This window comes from Nomascus leucogenys, chromosome 12 (assembly GCF_006542625.1).
Source record: "Nomascus leucogenys isolate Asia chromosome 12, Asia_NLE_v1, whole genome shotgun sequence".
Taxonomy (NCBI): Eukaryota; Metazoa; Chordata; class Mammalia; order Primates; family Hylobatidae; genus Nomascus; species Nomascus leucogenys.
In genome coordinates this window covers 61,281,025-61,304,564 of record NC_044392.1, presented here as the reverse complement: position 1 = coordinate 61,304,564, position 23,540 = coordinate 61,281,025, and the positions used below count along the sequence as shown (strand labels likewise).

At 40.4% G+C, this 23,540-nt stretch overlaps 1 protein-coding gene across 2 annotated transcripts; it reads right to left on the bottom strand.

Annotated features, from left to right (window-relative positions):
* Positions 1 to 447: 447 nt before the first annotated feature.
* Positions 448 to 22,698, bottom strand: AMPD1 (adenosine monophosphate deaminase 1). 2 transcript variants are annotated; one of them, XM_003268016.2, is made up of 16 exons: positions 22,536 to 22,698; positions 20,577 to 20,588; positions 15,663 to 15,843; positions 14,336 to 14,501; positions 11,798 to 11,963; positions 7,878 to 8,097; positions 7,211 to 7,340; positions 5,958 to 6,152; positions 5,535 to 5,666; positions 4,996 to 5,159; positions 3,522 to 3,648; positions 3,175 to 3,338; positions 2,399 to 2,519; positions 1,563 to 1,736; positions 1,292 to 1,402; positions 448 to 621 (listed from the first exon to the last, which is right to left on the bottom strand). In XM_003268016.2, exons 1-16 carry the CDS (start codon positions 22,654 to 22,656, stop codon positions 463 to 465), a joined length of 2,343 nt encoding a protein of 780 aa, XP_003268064.1. In that variant the 5' UTR covers positions 22,657 to 22,698; the 3' UTR covers positions 448 to 462. The 2 variants fall into 2 exon arrangements, with proteins under 2 accessions (XP_003268064.1, XP_003268065.1); XM_003268017.2 differs by lacking the exon at positions 20,577 to 20,588.
* Positions 22,699 to 23,540: the final 842 nt, after the last annotated feature.

The following is a 23,540-nucleotide window of genomic DNA, read 5'->3' as shown; positions in this document are numbered from 1 at the left end:
GAGGTACACCCTCTGGTTTTGTCTAAAAAAGCCACTATTCACTTATACCTTGTCAAAGAACTTTTTAATGGTTCTAAGTGCCTTAAGCAAATTTCATTCTATAAACCAGAAGCCTATCTCCCAAAAAGTCATTTGCTTGCATTTTTGCCCATCTTTAATAGATATTTTGCCTGAAAGTCATAGAGTCTGCAGTCAGAGAAACCTACGTTCCCACTGCTACCCTTCACCAGGTATATCCTTGTGCAGGTTATTAACCTTATTAGCTTCAGTGTACTAATTTCCCCCAAAATGGAGATAATAATATCTACTTTATAAAGGTTGTGAGAAGGATTAAATGAAATAATATCAGTGGAACATCTAATATTTTCCTTGGTTTATAGTAGGGACTCAATAATAGGTGACTATTATTATTCAAACTCTACAATAAAATTCTCACTCATATTATTATTTGGTTTACTTTTTTTATTCTGTTGATTTAAGACCCTCAGCAATTAAATTGAGTTCATAACACCAGGTTTCATAGCGATAGGCCATGCGGATTTGGGCTACATTTGTCCTCCGGATATCATTTCCAGCAGGGCCTTCCTCAAGGTAATTGTCGCCCAGAAACTTTACTTTCTCCTATAAGAGAAAAGGATGGCAGAATGATTGTTGTCTCTTTTCACCCTGATATAGACAATAATTGCATTCTTTACAAAAATTCCTTCCTTATGTTAGCCACTGACAAAAGAATAATAATAATAGACCATTAAAAGCACTCATCTAGTGCCTCAGTGTTCACAGTCTGCTGAGAAATCAAGTGTATTTTACTTCCTTTGCCCAAAAGGCACAGGCAAAGAGATAGAATAATCCCTTCTAGTCCTTGTCCATAGTAACTGCATATGATTCGTGGGACAATTTTTCTTTTTTTTTTTTTTTGAGACGGAGTCTTGCTCTGTCGCCCAGGCTGGAGTGCAGTGGCGCAATCTCGGCTCACTGCAAGCGCTGCCTCCCGGGTTCACGCCATTCTCCTGCCTCAGCCTCTCCAAGTAGCTGGGACTACAGGCGCCCGCCACCACGCCCGGCTAATTTTTTGTATTTTTTTTAGTAGAGACAAGGTTTCACTGTGGTCTCGATCTCCTGACCTCGTGATCCGCCCGCCTCAGCCTCCCAAAGTGCTGGGATTACAAGCATGAGCCACCGCGCCCAGCTCATGGGACAATTTTTCTATATGTGTTTCCCAACTACTTTTTTGGTATTCAAGTTAGCAGACCCTATACTCAGAAGGGAAGCCATTTGAGGACAGGTCTACCTCATGAGAAATTCCACACTGCAAGACACTGTTCCTTGCCACTTCGCACATATCACAGGTGCTCAGCTTGAAGACTTGTGCAGCAATAGCATATTCTTCCATTAGGGGCTCCTGCAGTTATATTAAATGAGGAAAAAAGAGGAATGAATTAATGAATAATATGCATCCTGCACAAAAAAAATAATGAAATACCTTTATTTGACTTCCAAATTCTGGATGGGAAACAACAGTCCAGCAAAATATACCTGTATTGCCCAAGTCCATACTATACCTTGGTAAAGTGGAATTGCATTGGGTCATCTGTAGAGAGTGAGATCATTAGCCCTTTCTGAAGGAAATCCAAAAAGGGATTTTTGGCATACTCTAGAAATAGGCTATTGTTACTTAATGGTGACATGGCGATGGGAATTTGGGCTAAGAAAAACAAGTACTGTAACACGGGACTCTGAAAAAGAAAAGTAAAAAAATATTTAAAGATGTTGAAAAAGGAATACAAACTAGAAACACTACAATCTCATGGTCTGCCTTAAGCTTCAGCTTTCAACAAAATTATCACTTGTTCTTCAAGTATCTTAGGAGAATTTAGGAGTTTTTCAATGTAAATGCTATTTAGAATAAATGTATTTAGGATACATTAATTTTCAGAAACATTGAGTCAAACCAGATTGTTTATTCGATCTATAATTGCCTACGTTAGATGGTCTGTCTCAGGCAAAAGACTTTGCCTTGAAACATTTTTTTTTCTCTCTCTCTACAAGAAAGCTCTGACTCTCACAAAAAACATCTTGAAGCATGCTATAACAAGAAATCTGGCAAAAACTAGCTTAAGGAAAGCCAGGCCATCTCTGAATTATCCCTTGTCAGGATTCTAAGCTAGAAGTCAGGAGATCTGCGCTAACTTATCTCTGACAGCAACTAGCAAGGTAATCTTGAGCAAGTCCCTTTACTTCTTTCTGTAGAATGAACTGCACTAAACTAAAAAATCTTTTATGCTCTACTTGAATATGATTCCAGTGTCGATAATGACTTGTGACAGTATGGTTGGTTAAGGGAAAAAAGATTCCTCTAGCTCCAATGTAAAAGTTAAGAAGAGAGCTTCCAACTCACCTTTTTTAAATTTAGGCCATGAGAGATATTATCTGCTATCATGAATGCTGTCATGAGATGGGTGAGGGCTCCAGCTTCTCCACAGTGAGGTCGGAACAGAAACGTATTCATGCCTCGTTCCCTGGGGAAATAGAACTGCTATTGGAATCGCAGGTTCTGGGTATGGAGTGATTCACAAGAAAATTCAGTAGAAAAGTAAACACTCTGGAAGGAAGTAAGCCATGCAAAGGATTCAGCAAAACAGTCCCAAATCATAATCTTAATTCTTGCTAAATACAAAGTTTCTAAAAAGAGGCAGCAGAGGATATGGGGATAAGGAAGCAAATCAAGTGTTGATTGCCTGGATGGAAATACCTTCAGTCTCAATAGGAAATTTACCAATATCAACATCTCATCATTTATTCTATTCTATTCAAACTTTAAGGGAGAAATGTTTCCAGAAAACCCCAGTGTAATATTCCTCTACTTATTCCTTACCCAAATATATCAAGAAGGGCAAAATATGAAGTTTTATAATTAATTGCACAATGATTAGTATAAATTCCTAAACTTCCCCCAATAAAAGGAACTGTGAAAATTATTGAACGCATCAAAATATCGATTTCTGCCCCAAAGTAAATACACTGAAGAAAAAAGTTAAGAGAAAGAAATTTCTGATTTGGGCCAATTGGAACCATCACAGTAATGCATGAGGCCCTTGACCACCTTAAGTGCCAATATATGTAGAAAGAGCTGTGTTAAATAGACCCTCCTAGCTCCAGTTCTCTCCTACTTACTTTCTCAGGCTGTTGAGCACCATGATGTTTGCATACATATAGTAGGCATAGTAAGTGTAAGATGGATTATTTTCCAATGTCCACTCCTGGGGCTTGGGACTCTTGGAGGAGAACATGTGGCCACTGTGTTTGGACTCATCATCCACACTGTCAAAGCCAGTGATCTGTTAGGAAAAGTGAGCCATGCAATGGGTTCAGTCCAACTTCAGGGTCCCAGTCCTCACACAAACTTTCAGGTCCAAAGGCACAGACCAAACATAAAGAGATAAGCACCAAGAATTAGTCATGACCAGGTAAGAAGGCTAGTTCATGAGCAGCAGTATGAAGGCCTGAAGGGTCATGCTTACATGCTTGAGGAAGATACTGAGTTCTGGGTCAGCCTGGGGGTTGATGGTGGCCTCAAACACTGGCATGAAAATATTCTCCAGCATTTTTCCAAAATGTGGAAGGAAATTCTTGGAACGGAACACATCACTAGAGGCAAGAATGAAGAGAATTTAGGAGAAAAAAAGATTTTTAGGACTGATAGCCCCAGTATGAGGGAACCAGAGAATCGAATGTCATGCACAGGAAAAGACTTGGTATATCTATCCTAGGTCCATGCTCCTCATGCATTCTTCTTGGTCTCCTATAGAGAGGGATTCAGTTTGGGCTGCACATAGGAAATAAAAATTTCTTGGTGGACCCTATGCCCCCATCTTTTTTACAAACCTTTGTCATAAGAAAACTAAACCTTCACAGCTAAGTCCTCATAGAGGAATATGCAATTATGTCATAAAAGCTTCAATATATATGTGCAGCTACAAGACAGTGAACAGGAAATGATTACCAAGAATATCTCTGATCTGCAATTTAACAAACTCTGATATAGCATTTAATATATTCCAACCACTCTTCTAAGTGTCCAGAAATATTAGCTAATGTAATCCTCATAACAACTCAATAAGTTAGGTATTGTTTTTAACCTTGTTTTAGAGATGATGAAACTAAGGCACAATGGGGTGATATAACTTAACGAAACGTAGCACAGCTAAATGGTTGTGTTACCTTGATTCAAGTACTGCCAGGATTCAAGTATCGCTACTCTGGGCCCAGGATCTATACTCCTAACCAACCTACTACCTCTCTGCCTATTAGGAAGTATTATCCCAGTCAAAAAATTAGTTTTTTTGGTTAAAGAGACAAGATGAAACTCTTGCATTGCAGTAGGTCACACAGAACACAAAGACAGGTAGCCAGAAAACATATAAACACCCAAGTTAGATAAAAGATCAATGATACTGAACAAACCGAAAGAGAAGCCATCCCTGAAGGCGATGAATGATAGCGGGTGGTATGAAAGGGAGATGACGTCCTCAGCAATACCATTGATAAATACTCATTGATTGTGGAGAACTTGAGCACTTGTAGGTGGGACATTTGACAGACAGTAGTAAAGGTTCTGATACAAGAAAGCCACATCCCAGTAGAGATGAGCATGGGAAGGAATGGACTTGACACAGAGAAGACCAGGTGAAAGAAAATGTATACCAAACTGTACATAGTTCTTATTCTATCTTAGTTTTAATCATTCTCAGTAAGTTATTTATAATCTTCATAAAGCTAGAGGACTGATCTGAAATGATCTTCCTAACTCCTGTCTGTGGTTAAGAGTGCTGTACCCAGAGTGGACAAAACCAAGCATGCAGGACCCAATAGTGAATGCTGTTTTAAAAAAGCTGATTTATTTCTAGATGGGCAACACGTTCCTTGTTCATACAGGGGAGTTGAAGCAGATGAGACAAGGGCAGGCTCTAGAATTTCTGATGGGCAGGTACATACTAGATCCTGGGAACCTGGATCATCCATGTCATGTTAGGGCAGTGGATGCGATTGTAGACGAACCAGGAGGAGAGTTTGCTCCACTCATCAGGACTGCGGCCATAGATGGACAGGCGGGGCTCAGCATGCTGGTACTTGGCCTCCACCAGGTCCGCACCTACCTCCTGCAAAACCAAGAGAGAAGTCCAAGCCAGGGATTCCCACAAGTTCCTCTGGGGTTCTAGGGAGAGGAGATTCCCTTTCTAAGGCTTCCTTTCAGAATCTGAAAAGGCTAGGTCCTTAATCAATCTCAAAACCACACCCTTAATTTCTCTACCTTAGGAATAGAGGTCTTTAAAAATCATTAGAGTGGATGCGTCGGAGGAAATCCTTATATTCATTTGTGTAGTGTTTGGCCCCAGGGATACCTACCTACCTACCTACCTACCTCCCTTCCTTCTTTCTTTCCTTCCTTCCTTCCTTTCTTTCTTCCTTCCTTCCTTCTTCCCTTTCCTCAAGAACCATGCCAGATACCATAGATCTGATTGGTTCCACCTCACCTTGATGATAGTGGCAAAATATTCCCCATTAATGTAATTGTCTGTCTTCAAGTAGAGGTCCCGTAGCTCACTTGCTCCTACAGGATTATATTTGTCATTGAACTTATCAAAACGCTGGAAGGTCTGGCGTCCCTGAATCAGGAAAAAAGAGCAGAGATGTATTATTACCGGAGCTGTCTGGACACAGAGAGCTAGGAAATAGTCAAGCAGAACTGGGGTCTGGTAGTGGGGGAGGGCATTGGGCTCCAAGAATGGAATTTGGGACAGGTGACAATGAGCAAACTTCAAAATTGTCTGTGGTGCTTTCAGGCAGCATGGTAAGCCAAGATGGTTAAGAGAGCTCTGAGAAGGGAGGGCTTGTAGGAGAAAGACATGTGGGGTTCTGAGTATTAGAGTGAAACTGACATTGCTGTTTCAACCTACAGCATGAACATCCAGAGAATCAACAGTCAGGTCATAAGGATGCATTTTTAATTTAGCAAAAAGTTCCTTTAGAGTCAGATTCTTCTCTTTGGTGCTATAGACCACTCTGTCAGCATCAATTTGGTAAGATTTCTTAATAAAACGCAGCAGATGTTTCTGGTTCATGCAAGCAGCTGCATGGATATGGGTGTCCACCTGTATGTATATTCAAAGAAAGAAAAAAACATCAATCAGCCTTAGTTATGCTACTCTGTTTAGAGGATATGGTGCTGCAAATCCCATTGCATCGGGACAAAGTAAATAATGAGGATGTGAGCTGACAGTTGGTGGAGGTGGTCCAGCAATAAAAAAACCCATTACAACTGTGATGTGCCCATGCAAGGATGTGAAAGGTTAGGCTAGATGGAATAATAATGCTTGCTTCTTCTGTATATCTGCACATCCAATTTATTTCCTACGTCTGATCCACACATTCTTCTGAACCATTCTTTGCTCCTAAAACACAGCTGGAAGTGAAGTAACTACCACAACTTTCAGCCCCTAAGGAGAAAGGATTGGAATTATGAAGCCATGACACAGTGATGGCTTTTATGAGGTAGATATTCTTATAACTAAATTTTATACACTGAAATTTCAGCAGATTAAGTAATTAGTCCAAAGTTGTATAGGCAGCTGAGCCAGCATTTGGGCCTGAATCTCTGCTCATATATTTCCTATTCCCACTTCCTTGTAATCATTTTAATGGTCAGAATACATCTTGGAAGTGTGTCTAGTTTATTGGATTTCACAATCTCTAGGCTAGCTCATTTGATATTCACAATCCTTATATGAACTGGACTGTGCAGGTATAGTGCCCAATTTGACAAATGAAGACACTGAAATGAAAATATGTCGTCCCTTCCTCCAAGGTCTTACAGTCAGGAATTCAAAGAAAAGGGACTAGAAGGAAGAGCTTTCAAATTCTAGAATGGTCATTTTTGATGTTTTGTTGTTGTTGTTGTTGCTATTTTCATTGTTGATGATAACTATAATTTTTTATGCCAAAAATGTGGCAAACCTTTCTATGGGGAAAACAATAGAAATGGCACTTAACCCTAACCCATTAGACATAATCTATTATCTGTTTTTACTAAAATCCACTGAACCTGTAGAAATCTTAGCTTAATCAGAAACACACTCTTTTCTTGTACTTCTCAATAAATAATTGCATTGTTTTTGCCCAGGAATTACCTCTGAGCGACTACAATGTTTACCTTCCTGCAGTTATAAAAATCTCGGTGGGGGTTGTTTTTCAGCTCCTTTAACTCGTCCATCTCGTTAAGCATCTGATGGACCTGGAACTTGGAGGAGAGGAACTTCAGGCGCCGGTGTGTATAGGTCTTACTGTGAAAAATAAAATTACATAATTCCAAAAAGTTACAGACATTCAAGAAAAACAGTCACAATTTCAAAACTATCAGGACCTTTATCATTCATAGGAAATAATTATTGGAACAAACCTTTCAGTTTACTCTGCAGTTAATCCCATTGAGAAGTAGTGGGCTCCAAGGGCTTAATCTTTGCAACAATGTTGGACATAATAATGAGGGAGAACTTGGAAAGGTATCTTAAAACTCAATGGACAGAGTGTTGTTTAAAGTTAAAGGTCCTGCCTTTGGGGTCAGCAGATTCGAGCGTGAATCCTGGCTCAGCCAGCTGTGTCACTTTAGGCAAGTTACTTAACTCATCAAAGTCTCAGCTCATAAAACTGGAATTATGAAAATAACCACCTTACAGAGCAAGTGTAAGCAATAAAAGGAACAATGTGCATGAAGGGCTTAATATAGTGTTTGAACATAGTAAGCATTTAGTAAATACTTAGTCTCACTATCAGTAGAAGTAGTACTAGTTGTTGTTGTTTAGGTCTTGCTAAACACTTACACAGGTCCTTGAGCAATTAAAGCGAGTAAAAAATTCATATCATCTAAGAAGATGTCCAGATTTGGGTAAGGAAGTGGCTTAGGTTCATCTTTGCTGACTGCTGCTTCATTAGGATAGACGTAAACTACACCGTCCTTCATTTTGAGGTGATAGCCCAGGTTTTTAGGAAGGTTGTCTGTTCGGAAAGGGTCCTCTCCCTTCTTCACAGGAGGAGTAAAGACTTTTTCAATCAAACACAGAGTAATATATTAGCACATAGGATGAACGACCACATAAAAATAACCAAAATCTGAAATACTACAACATCTCATTAGCTTGGAATCCAGTACTTAAGTTGTAATTATCTGGAATTAAGCTAACCTTTATTTTTGCATTATTTTTTAAAGGTGACTTAATAGTATAAAATAGCTATAAAAATAATATGTTGGCCAGGCGCGGTGGCTCGTGCCTGTAATCCCAGCACTTTGGGAGGCCAAGGCGGGCAGATCACCTGAGGTCAGAAGTTTGAGACCAGCCTGACCAATATGGTGAAACCCTGTCTCTACTACAAATACACAAATTAGCCAGGCTGTGGTGGCGCATGCCTGTTACCTCAGCTACTCAGGAGGCTGAGGCGGGAGAATCACTTGAACCCTGGAGGCATACGTCGCAGTGAGCTGAGATCGCACCACTGCACTCCAGCCTAGGTGACAGAGGGAGACCCTATCTCAAAAAAAAGGAAAATAAAATAATATGTTATCTAGTGTAAGAATGATTTTTCAAGTTCTTTGGAAGAACTATTTACATAAAGCAATCGATATAACTACTTACAAACAATCTTCATTATTTACTGAAGTTGGTCATCAAAGGCTTTCTGTTTAGAGCATATTATTAGCTCTTAGATAATAACATAAGAATAAGAGTCAAACTACAGTTAAAAAAATAGAGTTTAGATCTTTACCTTATTTAAGCCAATCTTTTTTATTAGGCATAATTTAGAGTGTTTTTTGAAATAAGCTTTTAAAGATCAGTTTTGGGTTCCCAGTAAAATTGAGTAGAAAATGCCGTTTCCAGGCTGGGCACAGTGACTCACGCCTGTAATCCCAGCACTTTGGGAGGCCAAGGTGGGTGGGTCATTTGAGGTCAGAAGTTCAAAATCAGCCTGACCAACATGGTGAAACCTCATCTCCACTAAAAATACAAAAATTAGTTGGGTGTGGTGTTGTGCGCCTGTAGTCCCAGCTACTCAGGAGGCTGAGGTAGGAGAATCTCTTGAACCTAGGAGGTGGAGGTTGCAGTGAGTGAGTTTGTGCCACTGCACTCTAGCCTGGGTGACAGAGTGAGACTCCATCTCAAAAAAAAGAAAAGAGAAAAAGAACAAGAAAGTGCAGTTTCCCCACAGCCCCTTACCCACACACGCACAGCCTGTCTCCACTCTAGACATCCTGCATCAGAGGGTCCATTTGTTGTAATAGATGAATATACATTAACACCTTGTAATGACCCAAAGTCCATAGTGCACATTAGGGTTCACTCAAAGCCTATGGGTTTTGGCAAATGTATAATGACATGTATCCACCTTTATAGTATCATGCAGAATAGTTTCACTCCCCTAAGAATCCTCTGTGCTCCACCTAAAGAGGTTTTAATGTAAAAAAGAGATATAAAATAAATTATTATTGTAAGAGTTATAATTCTTATCAGAATTATTTTTCCCACCTTTTGAAGCACATACAATTTCTGCTAAAGGAATTGAGAAGAGATTAAGTGGATGTGTTCTCTTCTTTCCACTGCTAGCCATTTCAGCCTAAGGAAGCCATGAACACATTTCGCATTGTCAGAGCCTTTAAGAATTCATCCTTTTGACTTTCAACAAGTATGGTCCTTTATGCCTTTTCACTGCTATGCCCAAGGAAGGCATCAGAAAGTCTCCTGTTTACAAGTGATGCCCACAGCAGCCAAAGTGAGAAAAATAGCATAGGAAAAAAACAGTCTGCACATTTCCTATTCAAAATTGGGAGATAAGGAACATAAGAGAAGTGAAACAGCATGTTACTACAATATTTGTTACTATTATCAAATATTAATTTTGAAATCCTTGTACTTAAGGATTAATAGCTCACTATTAATGATATAATTATTATTAAAGTGTAACTTAAGGGAAATAAAGACAAGACAAGCTAAATGTCAGTATTAGAGAGGATGGGTAAACCACTGTTATGGGTTACCAAACTGGAGACATGTTTAATATGATTTTAATATTAAAAGGAATTACAGACAGGGAGTTGTAGAACTGGAGATCTTTAATAATATTACAATTTGGAAGTTCAAAAATCTTTCTTTTTTTTTTTTTTTTGAGACGGAGTCTCGCTCTGTCTCCCAGGCTGGAGTGCAATGGCGCAGTCTCAGCTCACTGCAAGCTCGGCCTCCCGGGTTCACACCATCCTCCTGCCTCAGCCTCCTGAGTAGCTAGGACTACAGAGCCTGCCACCACACCTGGCTAAATTTTGTATTTTTAGTGGAGATGGGGTTTCATCGTGTTAGCCAAGATGGTCTCGATCTTCTGACTTCGTGATCCACCCGCCTTGGCCTCCCAAAGTGTTAGGATTATAGGCATGAGCCACCGCACCTGGCCTCAAAAATCTTAAATATTTGCCTCCCCAGAAATTTTAGTTCTAGGAGTGTAATCCTAAAGTTGTAAGACAATTACAGGAAGATGTGTATATAAAGATGCTTATTGTACCCTTTTTAGAAACAAGTTTTAAAAAGTCAGAAATTTAATTGCCTAAAAATAGGAATTAAGTCAATTATGTTCCAGTTATACAATGTAAATCCGTAAAATTATTAAAATCTGATTGTTGAAAAATATGTACTTAACTTTCTACAAGGCAGAAAGTAAAAACTGAGATAAGTAAATAAAGTGCTATGGAAAGTCATAACATCTATCCAGGAGGCAAGAAATTATAGTATTTGGGCTGCCTCTTGAAAGATTGGGTTGGCTCAGGAGACTTGGGCATGTGGTGAATAAGTGAGGGGAAGGACAGCCTGGGCACAGGGAAGCAGAGCAGCAATCCAGGAGCAGGAAGGTGTTGAACTATGTAGGGAACGAGAAATATTTCCAACGAGAACCAAGAGTATAAAAATGGAGCAGAGAAAGTAAGTTCAGAAATAGGTTGAGTGTGCAAGTTCAAAAATAAATAGGCCGGGTGTGGTGCGTCATGCCTGTAATCCCAGAACTTTGGGAGGTTGAGGCAGGCAGATCACTTGAGGCCAGGAGTTCAAGACCAGCCTGCCAACATGGCAAAACCCCATCTCTACAAAAAAATACAAAAATTAGACAGGCATGGTGATGCACACCAGCAATCCCAGCTACCCAGGAGGCTGAGGCAGGAGAATCACTTGAACCTAGGAGGCGGAGGTTGCAGTGAGCTGAGAGGGTGCCGCTGCACTCCAGCCTGGGCAACAGAATGAGACCCTGTCTCGGAAAACAAACAAAATGTAGTTAGGGGGCCAGAGGGTGTGGGCCTCAAATGCCAGGCTAAAGACTGGACTTTGCTTTGTAGGTAGCAAGGAGCAGCTAAAGGTTCTTGTCAGGAGAAGGATGTGCTCAGATCTGTGTTTTAAAAATTAGCACCAAAGTAAAAATGAACCAAAAGAGAGTGAGACTGAAATTTAGCAGAGTAGTTAGGAAGCTCTTGCAATAATCTGGGCAAGGAGAAGGATAAGCCTGAATGAGGGTTTAGGGAATGGTGAAGAGAAAAAGTTCAGAGAGATGTGCAGACTGAATCAAGTGATTGGACACGTAAGGAAATAGGGCCAAAGATGATTATGACTATGATATTTTTAGACTGGATTACTTATAATCTAGAAGCATATTTAAAATTTAATATTCAGTAGTTTAAATAAAATATGTTTCATACATTATGTAAGAGAATTGTTACCTGGATAGAAGCTCTCATTTGCTACCCAAGCCTCGCCATCAATGTTCCTCAAGTATTTGGAAGGGGTTTTAGGGAACCTCTGAAATGACTTCTGCATGTATTTCTCACGTATGCATAGTGCCCGATACAGACCTTTGCAAACAATTTCAAAATCTTCAACTGTAACCTGCCAAAAAAAAAAAAAGTCAGCATATCAGTGTCAATCCCATGAAAAACTGAGAAGTGAGTGAAGCTTATCCTTGGCACCTCCCAGCTCTCTTGTGTATCGCAGCCCATTCTGAGCCTCGCCACTCACCTGGCTGCTTCTTAATTGACTTGAGACCTGGATCTCCCTCCCAGAGCAGGTCCTGAAGCTTTTCTAGCTTTTTCTTCTCTACCAAACTTACCTGTCCTACGAGTCTTTCCTTTGTAGTCCTGTGTTTGTTTTTGGTTTTTGTTACATAGCAGGGATTATCTAGCAAATAGGATTAAAGGAATCCATTCTAACTTGGTATATACTTTCTTCCTTCCAAGTATGTGTGAACATTTTAAGCACAAGACAATACCTCAACTGAAAGACCATGTGACTCAAATTGTGAGAATTCAAACCACTCAGTCAGTGAGGGAAGTATTTTGGGATGAATAAGGGGTCACAAATCTCTCAAACCCATGCATGGCCTTCTTCAGCTACGATGGATCACAACATCATTCTGTGAGAAGTTAGTCTTTTAGATGATTTTAAAGGGAATTTTATTTCTGGGTAAAAATTGAGAGATTCTAGAGGAAAGCTTTATTAGAGCTGCTGGAAATTTCCCCTGCCCCCGTTCCCAACTCCTGGCTGCGCCAGGCATGCCCAAGTAGTTATAACTTGAAATCACTGAATGTTCATTATCAGAACCCAAAGACTTTTACTGTGGGACTAACATATGCTTGTCCCCAATAGTTTAAGGTCCAGATATTGATCTTCAATTAGTTTAACTATTTTAAAGACCTGCTGACCTTGGCCAAAAGCATCTGGCACAGGTGCTAGGTCTGGGGGTCTGCTTCCCTGATTCCAATGGCATGCGTAGTTCATTGCCACTTAATAGGCCACTAGTCTATCAGGTCCTCAAGAATGAGAGCTGAGTCTTATTCACCTTCATGTTCTCAGCACACAATGCCTAGCACAGAATAGATGCTCAATAAAGACTGATTAAATTGAATCTAGTGTTTACCAGAAATTAATGATCTTGGGAACTGAGCCCTGATTTCCCCTTTGCCTCTCTGTTTAAATTACGAGGGTGAAGACTAATTTGGGTGCAGACTACAACCAGGTAGAGCGTAGAGTGTTGCTCAGCAGCCCAGCCACATTCAGCCAACAGGTACAGCAACATACTTCGTTTTTCCCAGTCTCCAGGTCAAAGTTTCAGGTGCCCTCCAGCTTTCATAGGAGGAGAAGTACTCCTTGACTTGTGTACATTTTGTTCGTCCTCCTAACTTCTTTGTTTTTATTCTTGTTTTCATTTCTATCAAGCATGCAGGTATGAAGTTTATCTCCAAATGTTTATGTTATTTTGAATTCTGGACTTCTCCAAACTGTGTTTCCCCTGTACTCATCTCTATTAGGCATTTCTTTTTAGTTATTTACTGTCTAAACCCCCTGCCATTTAGAGAGCACCCATGTTATACAGAAAATGAATAAACAAGAATGAGGTGCATTTAATTGCTCTGTTACTTTTAAGTGTCTTAGGACTGACGCTAAGTGGGTCAGTTACATGAGAAGGGGACCCAGCACTAGTCATTAAAACCATATTTGGAGAATCGACTGATGGCTGCACAGCAGTTTCACCAATATGATGCTGATTCTGCAAGTCCATGTGGCAGAGATTTATTAATTGACCAACTGTTCTGGATGAGACAAGCAGGTCAAGTTGTTTGTGACATGACTTTACTATCCCTGTGGCATCCTAGAGTCTGTTCCAAGTAATAATCTACTGTGTAACCATCTGTAATGAAATTGGAGAGTTCAGCTCGTCAAAAAATAATAGCCTCATTAGGATTTTCTAACCTCTCTCTCATCTTCCTTCCTTTCTCTGGTTCCTTCTTTTTTCTCTTCCCTCTCTCTTTCTCTGGATCTGTTTTCTTTGGTTGGTTATGCTATCTGCAGCCCTTCTCGCTATCCTAGGTCTGCTGGGGTCCTTCTTTTCCCCAGAGACTCCGTGCCTCCCCAGAGGCTCCCTTTTCTGATTTACAACAACATCAGTGAGACTTGACCACTCTACTGCTCTCTTTGGTCCTTTTTGCCAAAATCTGTCCATTGTATTCTGTAACATACACACTGCATTCTACTCCATATTCTCCATGTCAAGCAAATGAGATAGAGGATAAATTATGTGGGATGATCAAAACAACAGAAATATAAGACATACCATATTAGTATTGAAATGCAATAATGAAGTGTAACAAAGGACAGGTGAACTAATACCTCCCTCAACAGGAAGGAGAAGAAGGTAAGCAGCTAGAACTGTCAAGCTGAATGGCTTCCTGGTTGCTAAGTCTGAGTGGCAAGGACCAACTCACCCCAGAGGCATAGTCACCAGTGATCTGCACTCTCTGAAAATCAGGCACGGTCTGGTAGGTTGGAGATGAGGAAATGTATTCATCAATGTGGGACAGTTGGGTGGAAGATGTTTCACTTAGTGGAATGGACAAATTAACAGTCTTCCGTCCTTGGAAACGCTTTTTTCTGGGTTCGAAATTTAAAAGTAAGAGTTAATTTTGTCTTCATCAGGCATTTCATTGTGATAGATAGATGTTTCTCTACACAATTTTATTCTGAGGACAAAAAGTAAAAATTAAAATGTGGTTGGGTATCAGAAACAGGATCCAAGCATAGTGAGAGGAGAAATTACTGAAGACACATGACCTTGTGCCCCTCTCCCTTGTCTACCTTGGAATGGCCTTAGCAATCCTACTAGAAGACCTTCACCACGACACCCTTCTTCCCAGGCAGTCCACTCCCAGCAGAATAGGCAGTCTAGGTACTACAGAAAACACAGGCTATGTCAGTTACTACCTGTATCATTTTATTCATGTTCCTTAAACATCGATAAAGGAGCTCCCATCTACCCACCTAAAACAAATGGTGCAAAAATGACTACCTTATAGGATTTCTATGAGATTTAATGTATATAAAATGCCTAGCACAGTACCTGGAACTTATAAGGTATTTAATATTATTTTCTCAAATCAACAAATATTTGTTGAGTTTGACCCAAGTTTATTGCTTTGACCCAAGTCCTGTGTTAAGTCCTATGGGGGACACCAAAGGAGGTGGATTGCTGTTCTTTCCTTAAAGATGTAAAATCAAGAGAAAGACAGCAGAATAGTCTTTTCCTCATGAAGCTGATGGGATGGGGGGAGGACTTAAGGAGGGGGTTCCAGCAAAGTAGTCAGTATAGGTTTGAGGTTTGAGTAAAAATTTTTTTTTTTGAGACAGACTCTCGCTCTGTTACCCAGGCTGGAGTGCAGTGGGGTGATCTTGGCTCACTGCAACCTCTGCCTCCCAGGTTCAAGCGATTCTCCTACCTCAATCTCCCAGGTAGCTGGGACTACAGGCGTGCACCACCGTGCCTGGCTAATTTTTGTATTTTTAGTAGAGACAGAGTTTCACCATGTTGACCAGGCTGGTCTCAAATTCCCGTCCTCAAGTGATCCACCCACCTCGGCCTCCCAGAGTGCTGGGGTTACATTTGTGAGCCACTGTGCCCAGCCTTAGGAATTTCTAACTCTGGCAGAGTTCTTCCTCTGAGTTGAACCATCATTTGGATAAATCGAACCATATCTTCCCTGGCAGATACCCCTCCTTAGGTGCCAATATACTAAGCACTCCCCTTACACCACTTACCTCCTGGCTTCTATGGAGGTGGACAGAGTCTCCAGATGGAATATGTGTGCTTGCATCTCATGATGAGAAATCGGACAGATCTCATCCACATCAAAGGGGGAAATCTCCTGACGACCTCCTTCATCTTTGACTTCAGAGGCAAACACTTTTTCAGCAAAGTTGCGCATTGCGTCATCAATTTCTAAAAGAGGTTTTCACATATTAGTGTTCAAGCCCCTTTTCAAAAGTCATCTGAGAGTTTCTGCTATGTGTAAGGCATGGGACAAGGACTGTGCTGCGTGCATGGCTCCCCTGCTTTCCAACCAGGGTCCCTGAAACACCACAGAGCTCAGTGCCTGCTCTCCTTTTACTGGGTTTCTGTGTGGGTACCTTGAAAATACGCTCTCAGAAACATGGGTCAGATTCTCATAGCACATTTCAGAACAGTCCTAAAGATGGTCCTAAAGATGAGACCGGGCTCTTGTAGGACTAGCACCTCAGTAAGATCACCTGTTTCTGGCAAGGCTAAGTTTAATTTCATAATTTGAACCATGCAGCACAGTTCTTCCCATTAGGTTGGTGGAGTTTTTCTGATGGTGTTAAATATGTGGATAGGGTTATTGGTCGTTGGAGTTTTTCTTGCTAAGGAGAGCCAGTGATTCCAGTGATCTAAGTAGTTCTGAGAAATAAATGTGTACTGTAGGGCCTTTCTTCTACTTAAGACAGATACTGTGTTTCTCTCACACATCAAACCTTGTTTTTTTCAAATCCAGACAACTTGGTGATGTGCTGCTGTATGCAGGGAAGGGACCACTAACATTTACTACCTAGTGCTGGAAGTCCCATTTCTTGTGGACATGGGCCTCAATAATGAATGACCCTTGGAAGGCCAATTTTATTTGTACATACCCTAATTTTCCCATTCTTAAATTGGAGGGAAATGATGCTTCTTAGTTTGGCAATGAATAACCCCAAGACCCTCAGGATATAAGAAAACCAGTGTCTCTGGGCACAGTGGCTCATCCCTGTGATCCCAGCACTTTGGGAGGGCGAGGAGAGTGGATCCCTTGATGTCAGGAGTTCGAGACCAGCCTGGCCAACATGGTGAAACCTTGTCTTTACTAAAAATACGAAAATTAGTTGTGCATGGTAGTGCATGCCTGTAATCCCAGCTACTCAGGAGGCTGAGGCAAGAGAATTACTTGAACCCAGGAGGCAGAGGTTGCAGTGAATTGAGACTGCACCACTGCACTCCAGCCTGGGTGACAGAGCAAAACTCTGTCTCAAAAAAGAAAAGAAAACCAGTGTCATCATATAGGATGGTGATGACCATCAAGTACCTGCCTTTCTGTTAAGTTCCACTGTGTTCTCCAGATCCTCAGTGTTTTCTGTCTGAATAATCATTACCTCTAATACTTTTCCTGGAATTTCCAGAAAAGAGCTGGTAGCAATAATGACAATGGCAAATAGCTAGCTATTTGGAGCAACAGTAGAAGACAGAAACATTCCCCACAAAATGACAGAGCAAACTGTAGAGAGAAAGATGCCCCCACCCATTAATATCTATACAGGCCTGCAAAAGTCCATATTTTCTATTCTAAATTAAGTAGATGCCATGTGTTCAAGCTCCCTGCTCTGCACTTAACACCTCCTACATCTTCCTCTATTTCCATTTCTTAATCTATAAAGTGGGAATACTAATACCTACCCAACCTCACTGGCAAGGCTGTTGTGACACTAAGTGAGATAATGTATGTGGAAATGCCTTAAGACAAATAAAGCACCAGATTAAATTGAATGATGTAATGTGTAGCATTGGTCAAACAGACATTTGGTGTGTGGGGTTAGCTTTGGACTATGAATGAGATGATAAATGATATGACTTAGTACACGATGAAATGTACATTGGAGATGATAGGAATTGATTCATAACTTTCCCAACAATAACAGTCAGGTCAGCCAGTTTTTAAAACCTGGTTTGTTACAGCAAAGTTAACAGAGAAGCCCACTATGTTGGCCGAACTTCATGCATCTATTTGCCTTGTTAAACTCAAACACCTGAAACCGAAAAGCATCTTTGGATGCTATAAGTAGTTCTTTGGCAAGCATCATGATCCATGAAGGAACAAATGGAACACCAAATAAATGCATTCGATGGCCTGATAATGCCTCCACACCCTACTGCCAACTGATCCCCAGAAATAATGTCACTTCTTCCTAAGCATCACGAGCAAGCACATGCATCTCAAGGGAGAGTGGCAAGCAGTAAGTTGGAAGAGGCTGCATGTACCATAAAGGGCAAATGGAAACAGGACAGTTGGTTATGAAGATGAGAATGAGGATGATGATGCAATTGGTCAGTCATGCTGGGTCTGCAGCAATAATGCTGGAGGCCTCAGGAAGGACGGTATGGAAATGGATGCCCAGAAACCAAATCCTACTTGCTTGATATCTGGCTCTTCCAGAACAAGCACTCATTGTCTGGGACTGCACATTTCTATTTGTTTCCTATTTTAAAACAGTATTGTTTTTACTAAGATTGTATCTCTCTAAGCCACTACAGACAGTTGAAAAGTAGAAACCCTACTCTTTAGAAGTAGCTTACATGATGACCAAAAATTATATGGCTGATATTTCCTTCCACTGAATCAACCACTTGTTTTGACTTCATGTAACCACAGCTGAAATTTGACTCTTAATTCAAGAGCTCTGCCTTTCAAAAATACCTCAGGGAGTGGGCCTGGCATGGTGACTCACACCTGTAATCCCAGCACTTTGAGAGGCTGAGGTGGGAGGATTGCTTGAGGTCAGGAGTTCAAGACTTTGGAGCTTGGGCAACATAGTGAGAACCTCATCTCCACAAAATTTTTTTTTTTTTTTTTTTTTCAAAAATTAGCCAAGCATGGTGGCATATGCATGTAGTCCCGGCTACTCAGGAGACTGAGGTGGGAGGATCATTTGAGCCCGGAAGATTGAGGCTGCAGTAAGCCATGTTTGCACCATTGCACTCCAGCATGGGTGACAGAGTGCAAACAAACAAACAAACAAAACAAATTTCAGGGAATGGTGGTGATTATAGAAAGGAAAGAGTGAAACTTGTATTTCAAAAGATAAGTAGGTAGGCTGGGCGCGGTGGCTTATGCCTCTAATCCCGCCACTTTGGGAGGCTGAGGTGGGCGGATCACCTGAGGTCAGAAGTTTGACACCAGCCTGGCCAACGTGGTGAAACCACGTCTCTACTAAAAATACCAAATTAGCTGAGTGTGGTGGCACGTGCCTGTAATCCCAGCTACTCCGGAGGCTGAGGCAGGAGAATTGCTCGAACCCGGGAGGTGGAGGTTGCAATGAGCCGAGATTATGCCACTGCACTCCAGCCTGGGAGACAGAGCAAGACTCCATCTCAAAAATTAAAATTAAAATTAAAAAAAGAAAATGTGTGTATTACAGCTGGATGGCCTTGGGCAAACCACATAATAACCGGGAGCCACAGTGTTCATCATCATAAAGGGGAATGTTAATAATAATAATGTCAACTTCAGAGAATTGTTATGAAGATTACACAAAAAATACTTTAAAACTATGCAGTACTGTCCAGAAGTTGGAGATTACTATTATTAACACAGGAAGTGCAAGACTCTTGAGAAGAGGAATATCATGCTTGCTTCTTAACAGGTCCAGAAAAACATGTTTGTTTCTCAGCAGTGCTTTATTAATGTGTAGGAAGGACAAGGTTGTAGGCCTTTCATCTGCCACATTTCATCTCCCAAAGGAATTCAGAGGCAGACCTACTATCAGTCAGCAAAAGGACAAGTCTAATTTGAGATTGAGGGGAATATACAACCAAAGTTATAGTTTTATCTAAAATAGGTTTTTAAGGCTGGGCACGGTGGCTCACGCCTGTAATCACAGCACTTTGGGAGGCTGAGGTGGGTGGAACACTTGAGGTCAGGAGTTCGAGACCAACCTGGCCAGCATGGTGACACCTCGTCTCTACTAAAAATACAAAAATTAGCCAGATGGGTGGTGGGCACCTGTAAACTCAGCTACTCAGGAGGCTGAGATGGAGGAGAATCACTTGAACCCGGGAGGCAGAGGTTGCAGTGAGCTGGGATTGCACCACTGCACTCCAGCCTGGGCAACACAGCAAGACTCCATCTCAAAAAAAAATAAACAAAAAAATAAATAAACAAACAAATAAATAAAATAGGTTTTTATTTTATCTGGTCACAAACATTAACAGCAATTTTTTTTTTTTTTTTTTTTTTTTTTTTTTGTGCTAGAGTTGCTTTACTAAGGCAAGATTCAATAGGCCCCTTTGGCTAATCTATGTCATTTATTTTCAAAACATTAAACAGGCTGGGTGTGGTGGCCCACACCTGTAATCCCAGTACTTTGTGAGGCTGAAGCGGGCAGATCACTTGAGGTCAGGAGTTTGAGACCAGCCTGGTCAACATGGTGAAACCCTGTCTGTACTAAAAATTAACTGGGTGTGGTGGTGTGCACCTGTCATCTCAGCTACTCGGGAGGCTAAGGCAAGATAATTAGTTGAACCTGGGAGGCAAAGATTTCGATGAGCCGAGGTCGCACCTCTGCACTCTATCCTGGGTGACCATCCATCTCAAAATAAATAAATAAATAAATACATAAATAAATAAGTAAAAGCATCACATGAGGTTTTCTTTTAAAAAATTATATATAATTATATATATATGTATATATATATATATGTTTATACACACACTAGAATCCAGAAAAACCATGAGCTTATTTGCTATGCTATGGGATATCTATGGTCGTTATGAATCTTTGTTGACTTTCAAGGCTATTATTTAATAAACACTGCTGAAAAATAGCCATGTTTCTGAATTAAGGAATAGTATCATTTTTTTTAATTGATACTCTGACAAATGGCAGCAAAAGTAATGCAATACTCACGTTTCTCTTCAGCTGTATGAAGTAAAATAAAACAAGATAAAATATGTGAACAACTTCCTGTACTCATAGTGGCTGTTAATCACTGCTTTGGGGTAGGCGCATGTAGATTGCTGTTATTTCAGCTCAGCCTCCAGCTTGTCTACACTTTTCTGCCATCAGAAAGCTTGGGAATATGGTCATTATACAGGTCTTCATTTTCTTTTCTTTTCTAATATGTCTCTTAATATTTTGAAGTATACTTTTTAAAAGGCACTCTTTAAAATACGATTTTTAAAAATATCTGATGAAGAAAAATGGGAATGCTCATATAATGTTGGTAGTAGCAAACTTAAAACAGCTCATTTGGTAAACAATTTAGTAACACCTACCTAACAACCATTTCTGAGAAGCTATCCTACGGAAATCATCCTTAAACATGGAAAAAGCTTTAGGTGTCAATATTGTTATCAGAACATACTTATAAAAAAACATAAAGAGGCCTGGCGCAGTGGCTCACACCTGTAATCCCAGCACTTTGGGAGGCCGAGGCAGGCGGATCACGAGGTCAGGAGATCGAGACCATCCTGGCTAACACGGGGAAACCCCGTCTCTACTAAAAATATAAAAATTAGCTGGGCGTGGTGGCGGGCACCTGTAGTCCCAGCTACTCGGGAGACTGAGGCAGAATGGCGTGAACCTGGGAGGCGGAGCTTGCCGTGAGCCAAGGTCACGCCAGTGCACTCCAGCCTGGGTGACAGAGCGAGACTCCGTCTCTAAAAACAAACAAACAAACAAAAACCCCAAACCATAAAGAACCTAAGGGATTAGTTAAGAAAATAGAATATGCAGTCTTTTAAAATGGTTTTTAGGAAAGGTTTGGGATACCATGGTAAAAGGATAAGTTGTAAAGTTAAGCCAAAACATTATCCTGCCAAAAGCGGGATATAAAATTACATGTGCAATATAATCATAACAGTGCCTTAAAAAAAAAAAAAACTCTTTAATTTTACACAGAAAATAGATTGAAAAGAAAAAAACACTAAAATGTTAAGAGTGAATATCTTTGGATAATGGATGTGCAGATTTTTAAAATTATTACTTTTGCCTGGGTGTAGTGGTTAACACTTGTAGTCCCAGCACTTTGGGAGGCCGAGGCGGGCAGATTGCTTGAGCTCAGGAGTTTAAGACCAGCCTGGGAAACATAGCGAAACCCTGTCTCTACAAAAAATACAAAAACTAGCTGGGCATGGTGGCAAGTGCCTGTAGTCCCAGCTACTCGGGAGGCTGAGGTAGGAGGATCACCAGATCCCAGAAGATTGGGGCTGCAGTGAATCGTGATCGTGCCACTGCACTCCAGTCTGGGCAACAGAGTGACACCCTGTCTCAAAAAATAAATAAATAAGTAAAAAATAAAATTATTACTTTTACTGAATTTCCCAACTTTCAAAATGAATGTTTATTACATGTATTTTTTCAGCACAATTTCTATTTCACATGAAACATGTATTGCTTTTATCATTTAAAAATTATAACATTATTATTTTAAAAATTACTGTGTGTACAAACCTGGACAACAGAAAGCTATGCTCGTGAACCGTCAGAATACACAATTGGGTTATTTTTTGTCATGTTCATGATTTTCAGCTAATACCATAGCTAGAGTCATTATGTAGGAGCCGTCTCAGAGCTATGGCAGCACAGGTTTTGTTTAGACTAGCAGAATAGATATTAAATATTTCACAGAGTTTTCTACTGGGATCATCAAAGATGCAACATACATGATAACAGTTTTAGAAACTTACCCACATCCCAAAACTAAAAACAAACAAAAAACCCTTGAAAATATTTTGCGTTTTCCTGAAATGTATGTTAAAGCTATCATGAACCCTAAATGAATGATCAAAGCTGATATGGTAGCTAAAGGAACAGTTGCTTATGAAAAAAAAAAAAAAGAGCTCTCCAAACACTTTGTACACCTACCTGGGAGTTTGAACAGAGGCATTGTTGCTGAAATCCTTGATTCTAGGATAGCACAGTAGAAAAGAAGAGAGAGGAGACTGTGGGGTGACTGACTGACACTATAAAATATCCTGACACTCATTTTATTATTTTGCTTTGCCCCCTGAAATTTGACCCTTCTCTGCTAAGTGGAGAGAGATGAGCTTTGGCCCTATTTATAGCTTGAGGCATTTGATAGTGAAAAACAGGTGAAGCTTTCAGTCTTTACTTTGGGATTAGAAGATATGTGTGGTGGGCCAAAAATTGCATTTCAATACTCTCTGAATCTTCTTACAGACTGGATCCTTGGCAAGTGTAGCACACGATGTGACCACTGATGGTGATTTCCCACCCTAGTGAAACACAGTGAAGTCTTTCCGGTTTCTGAAGCTACGATCCTCAGGGTTTCACATCACGCGAACAGCTTTCTGTGGTTGGTGAATATGCTGGTACATTCATCAAGTGCTCAGCAGACACACACATACACACATGCACGCATACACGCGCAGGAATGCATGTTTTTATTAGAAATATATCTGACTTAGCAGAAATTCAGTTGACAGTTTAATGAATTAAGTGGTAAATTTACTTCAAGTCTTACAGAAACTCAACTGTCCTCCAGAGTGTTCAGTTACTACTTCTCTACCTATTGTTATAATAGCTTTGTTTTGTATAACATTTTATTGTATGTAAAACACTTGGCAAAGATTATCTATTTGATACTAATTACAATCCTGTAAGGCAAGTAATACCTTCTCCCTGTTTCCCAAATAAGAAAACTGGGGCTCTGACAGGTATCTTGCTCCAAGTCATTCTGTTCATCATAAATGGCAAAGCCAAGGCTCTCTGGACCCAAATCTCATGCTGTTTCCATAATAACACGCAGTCTTAGTTATGACTATATATATGTGTGTGTGTATATATGTATATGTATATATATGTGTGTGTGTATATATATTTTTTTCGAGACAGAGTCTCGCTCTGTTG